Source organism: Babylonia areolata, chromosome 16, assembly GCF_041734735.1.
Source record: "Babylonia areolata isolate BAREFJ2019XMU chromosome 16, ASM4173473v1, whole genome shotgun sequence".
Taxonomy (NCBI): Eukaryota; Metazoa; Mollusca; class Gastropoda; order Neogastropoda; family Buccinidae; genus Babylonia; species Babylonia areolata.
Genome location: NC_134891.1, coordinates 8,116,437 through 8,124,941, shown reverse-complemented (window position 1 = coordinate 8,124,941; position 8,505 = coordinate 8,116,437). Strand labels below are relative to the sequence as shown.

The 8,505-nt window shown below is 42.6% G+C and overlaps 1 protein-coding gene across 2 annotated transcripts in view; it reads left to right on the top strand.

Moving 5' to 3' along the window:
* LOC143291109 (ras-related protein Rab-20-like) overlaps positions 1 to 5,605 on the top strand; it is an 11,538-nt gene extending 5,933 nt beyond the window's left edge. The window contains exons 5-6 of one of the 2 annotated variants that reach the window (XR_013056471.1): positions 3,434 to 4,866; positions 4,944 to 4,966. Coding sequence is in view for 1 of the 2 variants with exons in the window: in XM_076600737.1 (XP_076456852.1) it covers positions 3,434 to 3,788 (355 nt within the window). In the remaining variant the exon portion in view is untranslated. Of the gene's footprint in view, positions 1 to 3,433 lie in introns of both variants that reach the window. The other variant, XM_076600737.1, reaches the window with a different exon arrangement.
* Positions 5,606 to 8,505: the final 2,900 nt, after the last annotated feature.

Genomic DNA, 8,505 nt, shown 5'->3' with positions numbered 1-8,505 from the left:
CACACAAGCCCCACACCTTCCCACACAAGCCCCACACCTTCCCACACTACCCCATGTTACCCCATTCTACACATGACATCACACCACACTGCATCACACCACACCACACCACACTACACCACACCATACCACATTACCCCACACCACACCACTCTACACCACATCATGCCACTCTACACCACACCACACCACACTACACCACACCACACCACATCACTCTACACCACCACACCACACCACACCACATTACCCCACACAACACCACTCTACACCACATCATGCCACTCGTACACCATCACATCCACACACAACCATCCTACACCACCACATCACAACACCACACCACACCACACCACACCACACCACACCACATCACTCTACACCACACCACTCTACACCACACCACACCACACCACATCACTCTACACCACACCACACCACACAAGCCCCACACCTTTCCACACTACCCCACACCACCCCACAACTTCCCATACTTCCTGCATTACCCCATCTCACACACCACACCACACCACACCACAACACACCACACTACACTGCACTACACCACACCACACCACACCACACCACACCACATCTTTCAAGAGACAGGAACGTGTCGGATAAGAATGATCTGTATGAAGCCTATAGAGAAGTCTCCTCTTTCCTGTTTTCCAGAAAGTGGAATGGAAGGAAGGAAGTGCTTGAAACCAGGACGGATCTGTTGAAGCAGTCTGAGCAGATACAGTGTTAGTAAACGTATTGTACCATTGCAGGAGAAATCATCCAAGTCATAAGATGTGGACCCAGTTTAGTATCAGTATCAGTTGCTCAAGGAGGTGTCACTGTGTTCAGTCAAATCCACATACGCTACACCACATCTGCCAAGCAGATGCCTGACCAGCAGCGTAACCCAATGCGCTTAGTCAGGCCTTGAGAAAAAAAAAAGGAAAAAAAGATAAATACATAAAAATACTACTACTACTACTACTACTACTACTATTAAGGCGCAAAATCTTGATGAAGTCAGCTCTAAGCGCACAACAAAAAGAAAAAGTTTAACCTTAGTGTAGTAACCATAGTCAGAGTAGGGGGATTCAAAGAACCACAGCCTTTAAAGAGACGTGTCTTTTAACTCACTCAGTACGGCCAGTCCTCTCTTCTCCTCTACACAGACCCCTCGGATGTCCAGTGGGTGTCTGAATGACTCAACCTTTAGCTTCCGTCGTCAGAATTGTGGTATTCTTTGTCAACATTCACCTCTTAGTATAAGAGCCTTCCGGTTGCAATATTTTGATGATGGTAATTGGGGTGAAACGCTGTTAACGTCGTTTCTTTTGCCGTTCGTATGGAGAGAGTTAAGAATCAGAATGTCCCACCTTCATGATGCCCTATGTTAATCAACTCTTTCACCTGTTCAAAATGATTACCAAAGTCTTGTAAATTTTCTTCTTTTTTATTTTTTTATCTTGAATTGTCTACAAGTTTTTTGAAAGTATGTTTTTATATTTGTTTTAATTTTTTTTACGTGTTAAAAACATTGTTTATGAAGAATTTTGTTGGCTTTAAAGATCTGACCAGTGTGTTCGGTCTGTGCTAAGGTCCGGTTTCTTTTTCCTTTCTTCCTCTCTCTCTTATTTCATTTTATTTTTTGTTCTTCTACGAAGTGGTGTAGTGTATGTGGATCAGTCTGGTACATCTTTTTTTTTATTTTATTGATTTTTTTTCTTCTACGAAGTGGTGTAGTGTATGTGGATCAGTCTGGTACGTCTTTTATTTTATTGATTAATTTTTGTTTCTTCTACGAAGTGGTGAAGTGTATGTGGATCAGTCTAGTATGTCTTTTATTTTATTAATTTTTTTTTCTTCTATGAAGTGGTGTAGTGTATGTGGATAGGTCTTGTACATCTTTTTTTCTTCTACGAAGTGGTGAAGTGTATGTGGATCAGTCTAGTATGTCTTTTATTTTATTAATTTTTTTCTTCTACGAAGTGGTGTAGTGTACGTGGATCAGTCTGGTTCTTCTTATATTTTATTAATTTTTTTCTTCTACGAAGTGGTGTAGTGTATGTGGATCAGTCTGGTACATCTTTTTTTTTTTTGATTAATTTTTTTTTCTTCTACGAAGTGGTGTAGTGTATGTGGATCAGTCTGGTACGTCTTTTATTTTATTGATTACTTTTCTTCTACGAAGTGGTGTGGTGTATGTAGATAGGTCTTGTACATCTTTTTTTCTTCTACGAAGTGGTGAAGTGTATGTGGATCAGTCTAGTATGTCTTTTATTTTATTAATTTTTTTTCTTCTATGAAGTGGTGTAGTGTATGTGGATCAGTCTGGTACGTCTTTTATTTTATTGATTAATTTTTTTTTCTTCTACGAAGTGGTGTGGTGTATGTGGATCAGTCTGGTACTTCTTTTATTTTATTAATTTTTTTTCTTGTACGAAGTGGTGTAGTGTATGTGGATCAGTCTGGTACGTCTTTTATTTTATTGATTAATTTTTTTGTTCTTCTGCGAAGTGGTGTGGTGTACGTGGATCAGTCTGGTACTTCTTATATTTTATTAATTTTTTTCTTCTACGAAGTGGTGTAGTGTATGTGGATCAGTCTGGTACGTCTTTTATTTTATTGATTAATTTTTTTTTCTTCTACGAAGTGGTGTAGTGTATGTGGATCAGTCTGGTACTTCTTTTATTTTATTGATTTTTTTTCTTCTACGAAGTGGTGTAGTGTATGTGGATCAGTCTGGTATGCTTTGATACCCCTTTGAAACTGAGACTAATACTGAAACTTCAAACCTCTGTTTTTTCCCCCTTTCACACTTTGTAACCGTTCTTCTTCTTCTTCGTTTGTGGGCTGCAGCTCCCATGTTCACTTGTGTGTACACGAGTGGGCTTTTATATGTATGGCCGTTTTTACCTGGCCGTGTAGGCAGCCATACTTCGTTTTCTGGGGTGTGCATGCTGGGTATGTTCTAGTTTCCATCACCCACCAAATGTTGACATGGATTACAGGATCTTTAACGTGCGTATTTGATCTTCTGCTTGCGTACATACACAGGAGGGGGGTTCAGGCACAAGCAGGTCTGGACATATGTTGACCTGGAAGATGGGAAAAAATCTCCACCCTTTTACCCACTAGGCGCAGTCACCAAGATTCGAACCCGGGACCCTCAGGTTGAAAGTCCAATGCTTTAAAACCACTCGGCTGTTGCACCTGTCACACAATGAACAATGTGTGATATAAATGGATTAACGAACAAGCAAGACAAAAGCTGTCGAATGACAACAGTCACCGGCTGGAAACAGAAACTGCTTTATTTTTTACACAGATGTTCATCGTTTCTTTGCATCTTTGTAGCACTTTGTTTTCCTATTGCGCTCGTCGTTTTTTGACTGTGAACTGACCGGTTGATGCGTGCTTTTTCCCCCGACAGGGCCCGTTTCACGCCGATGCTGGGAAGCGCCAACGACGACTGCCTGCGAGTGGTGGTGGCCACCAAGATGGACCTGATTGCGGATGAGAAGCGAGAGATCAGTGTGGAGGAGGGCCGGCGCCTGGCGCGCGAGATGAACGAGCACCTCGACTTGAGCAAGGCCAAGGGCGACCCCTACTTCGAGACGTCGAGCAAGTCCGGGCAGGGGGTGGAGGAGGTGTTTGAGTACATCTTCCAGCACTGCCTGCCGCTGAGCGCTGAGCAGCGCAAGAAGCAGGACAAGGCGCGGCGCGACACCATTGACCTTCTGGAGGACAGTGGGGAGCACTCTCCTGGAAAGAAGTGCGGGTGCTGACCATGGTAGTGGTGGTGGTTGGTGGTTGGTGGTGGTGGCCTGAAACAGACTTTGTTTTAAAGAAAACACCAAGCGCAGCTATGTATGTATGTGTGTGTATATATATATATATATATATATATATATATACACATACGACAGGTAATTAAGCAAAGTACAGGAAGCTAAGCTGTTAAAATCAATCATGCTCTGGTGGACATTTGGTACTGGTCAATAGATTGGGTGCTATTGTTAAAAAAAAAAAAAAAAAAAAAAAAAAAAAAAAGTACACGAATTGAAAGTGATGTCTTGTCTGGGTGGACTCCTTGTCTAGATGGTGCCCTGTCTAGGTGGACTCCTTGACTAGGTGGATACCTTGTCTCGGTGGACTTGGGCTCTTTGTCTAGGTGGACATCTTGTCTAGATGGTGCCCTGTCTAGGTGGACTCCTTGACTGGGTGGATACCTTGTCTCGGTGGACTTGGGCTCTTTGTCTAGGTGGACATCTTGTCTAGATGGTGCCCTGTCTAGGTGGACTCCTTGACTAGGTGGATACCTTGTCTCGGTGGAGTTGGGCTCTTTGTCTAGGTGGACATCTTGTCTAGGTGGTGCCCTGTCTAGGTGGACTCCTTGACTAGGTGGATACCTTGTCTGGGTGGACTTGGGCTCTTTGTCTAGGTGGACATCTTGTCTAGATGGTGCCCTGTCTAGGTGGACTCCTTGACTAGGTTGAAGCCTTGTCTGGGTGGACTTGGGCTCTTTGTCTAGGTGGACATCTTGTCTAGACGGTGCCCTGTCTAGGTGGACTCCTTGACTAGATGGATGCCTTGTCTAGGTGGACTTGGGCTCTTTGTCTAGGTGGACGCCTTGTCTTGGTGGACGCCTTGTCTTGGTGTCTTGTCTAGGTGGTGCCTTGTCTAGGTGGACGCCTTGTCTTGGTGGACGCCTTGTCTTGGTGGACTCCATGTCTAGGTGGTGTCTTGTCTAGGTGGTGCCTTGTCTAGGTGGTGCCTTGTCTAGATGGATTCCTTGTCTAGGTGGACTAGGACTCCTTGTCTTGGTGGACTTGGACTCCTTGTCTAGGCAGACTCCATGTCTAGGTGAACTTGTCTAGGCGGACTTGGACTTTTGGTTTAGGTGAACTTGGACTCCTTGTCGAGGTGGACTGCTTGTCTAGGTGGACTTGGACTCCTCCTCTAGGCAGACTCCATGTCTGAGTGGACTCCTTGTCTAGTTTGACCTGGACTCCTTCTCTAGGCAGACTCCATGTCTCAGTGGACTCCTTGTCTAGTTTGACCTGGACTCCTTCTCTAGGCAGACTGCATGTCTAGGCGGACTCCTTGTCTAGTTTGACCTGGACTCCTTGTCTAGGCAGACTGCATGCCTAGGCAGACTGCATGTCTAGGCAGACTGCATGTCTAGGCGGACTCCATGTCTGGGTGGACTCCTTGTGTAGTTTGACCTGGACTCCTTGTCTAGGCAGACTCCATGTCTAGGCAGACTCCATGTCTAGGCGGACTGCATGTCAAGGTGGACTCCTTGTGTAGGTTGACTTGGAGTCCCTGTCTAGTTTGACTTGGACTCCTTGTCTAGGCGGACTCCATGTCTTGGTGGAATCCTTGTCTGAGTGGACTTGGGACATCTGGTTAAGGTGGACTTGGACTCTTGTGTAGATGGTCGCCTTGTCAAGGTGGACTCCATGTCTTAAAGTGGATGTGCACTTCTGGTATATGTGGACTCCTTGTCTAGGTGGACTCTTTGTCTAGGTGAATGCCTTGTTCAGGTGGACCTGAACTCGTTGTCTAGGTGCCTCTTTGTCTCGGCAGACTCTTTGTCAAGGTGGACTCTTTGTGACTCTGTCTAGGTGGATTCTTTGTGACTCTGTCTAGGTGGACTCTTTGTCTCGGTGGACTCTTGGACTCTTTTGTCTAGGTGGACTTCTTGTCCAGATGTTGCAGACTCCACTCAGGACTTCCATGGCCTTGATAATTTTGCCTTCACTGACTGACTGGGAAGAATAGATCATTTTTTTGTTTGTTTGTTTTCGCTCGAGTTCCAGGTATTGACCTTTGACGAATGTGCTACTTTTTCCACTATCTTTCTGTGTGACAGAGCCTCAGTACTAGGGCTTTGTTGAAACGGTACTGTTCATTGTGTGCCTGTGTCACTACATTTGAAGTAGTGATATTTTGTTTCACCCTGTACCGTGGTGTTCAGGTATAAGCCATGGTGAACGTTTTGCCATATGGTTGCACATTTTTGACATGTTATTTTTTTTTTTATATGATTGCAAATGTAAGATAAGTATTTTATAGCACACGATATGCATAAGACATGTACACACTGCACCAAGTTACACAAAGACACAAGCAAACAAAAAATGTGCATAAAGATATACATTATTATACATACACACACTTGTGCATACAAACACATGTTCAAATGCACACACGCAAACATGTGTACATGATCAAAAGAAAACACAAAAAGGAAACGTGTTCTCATTTACTGATTAAAACTTGAATGCTGAAAAAAAAAAGGGACTAATTTTGTTTGCTAGTAGTAAGCAGTGCAGTGTACAGTAATCCAGTCTTTGGCCTATTACTTTGTATTAGGTACTAACAGTGCATGAGATGCACACTCTTGGATTTAAAAAAATACAAATAATATTGATTTTTATGAAATTTAAGATGCCGTCATCCCACAAGCCCCTGAGAAAACCAAGAAAAGGTCAGTGTCAGCTGTCCTAAATGGCCAACATTGATAGAACCTTCCATGTGGACTGCTGATGCAAGGATGGGGGCGGGGGACGAACCTGGGTATGGCTGTGTATGGGGGACTCGGAATGAGTGACCTGGGATCAAGACCACTGAAATGGTGTAGACACTGGGCCGTGAAAAAACAACGCAACAAACAACGATAACAAGCAGAAAGATTGTCCAAGTGGCGGTTTGACCCACCTGGGAGCACCAGGCATTTTCTGTTCATGAATGGGTGTGGCTTCAGTGTCAGATTGACAGCAGTAGTGTCAGATTGATTGACAGCAGTTGTTGGCAGGTGTGAACAAGTGTGGTGGTAATAGTGGTCGAACGTTAGATTTCAGAAATGTTTTGTTGGGTGTATTCCGTTGATTGTTTGCCTAGGTCAGACTTGGACTGAAGAAGAAAAGGAAAAAGATTTATCTCTTACTGGAAGTTACAGTAATTGAGAGAGTGGTATTAGTCCTAGTTTAGAAGCTTTTTCTTTCTTCATACAAAGACTTAAATCATTGATGGGAAAAAAATATTTAGGATGTTCTTTTTCTTGTCCAGGTTGGGATGAGGGGATTTTATGTACTGGGTGTTTATTATTTTTATTGATCTGTTTCTTCATTTTTAATTTAGGGTCTCACATAAGCCAGTAGTTTTGAAATATTTTCTCAGCACAAGTGCTGATGGTCGATGACACTAACAACAGACAAGTCAAATGTGTGGGAATATGTCTGAGATGGGTGTACGCAAAAAAAACTGGAAGACCGTGAGTCTAAGTCACGAGAAAACTGCTACAGTGCATGACAGACTGAAGGCAGCTTGTATTTTCTGTCTGCTTTAGGGGGTTGGAAGTTTGCCCACGCATTCCCACAGTATTGCTGTTGCTCACTTGGGTGAGGGAAAACATACTCAGTGATTATACTCATTTGATATTTGGAGAAATGTCCATGGATAATTTTTTGCTTTTTTTTTTTTTTTTTTTTTGCCAGCCAGTCATGATTTTTGTGTCAGTTGTTGTGGGTTTTGCATTCCACTGTGAAAAAGACAACTATGAGTGGGCATTTCTGTGAGCAGTTATGGATGTGCTGACACAGTTACCATGTCTCTCTTACTGTTTTTTTGACTCACTTGTGTAAACAAAGTGAGTCTATGTTTTAACCCGGTGTTCAGTTGTCTGTGTGTGTGTGTGTGTGTGTGTGTGTGTGTTGTGTCCGTGTGTGTGTGTGTCCGTGGTAAACTTTAACATTGACATTTTCTCTGCAAATACTTTGTCAGTTGACACAAATTAGGCATAAAAATAGGAAAAATTAAGTTCTTTGCCAGTCATCTTGTTTGAAACAATCTTGCACCTCTGGGATGGGCACAAAAAAAAAAGAAAAAAAGAAGCCTAATTATATGCAAACTGCATTTACTGTTATACTTATATTTTTTGTATTCTCTAAACTTGGCACTTTGACCTCTTATTCTGACACAACAACAAGAGGAGTCATTATTATCATTTTTTGTTCAAACAGGAACTTCTTTTGCTAAGCATGGAATTTTTATTTATTTTGCAAATGTTTTGGTGCAGATAGTAAAAAAGGGAAATTACTCTGTAATTAATGCTAGGGGACTTAATTTATCACAAGTGAGTCTTGAAGGCCTTGCCTCTCTTGTTTTTTGTTTTTTTTAATTTTTTTTTAACCCAGCCATTCCATCTCTTTGTGTTTGTTTCTGGTTGACCATTTGTTTGAAAGCTCTTGTCTCTCAGCCATACACACAGTTTGTTAATGTATGTGCACATGTTTCTAGTGTGCATGTGTACACTTGTGTGCAGCCGCCAAACTTGAACATTTTTTTTTGTTTTATCCCCACTGCCTTAGTGGTGATGCCAGGAGCATCGATTAGAATGTTCATGTGATGTTCTGTTCTCAGTCTTCTGTCTGGCGCAGTGGGGACGCTGTTTTTGTAGACGTCTTTTATTTCTTCTGATATTTCTTTTATTTCTTG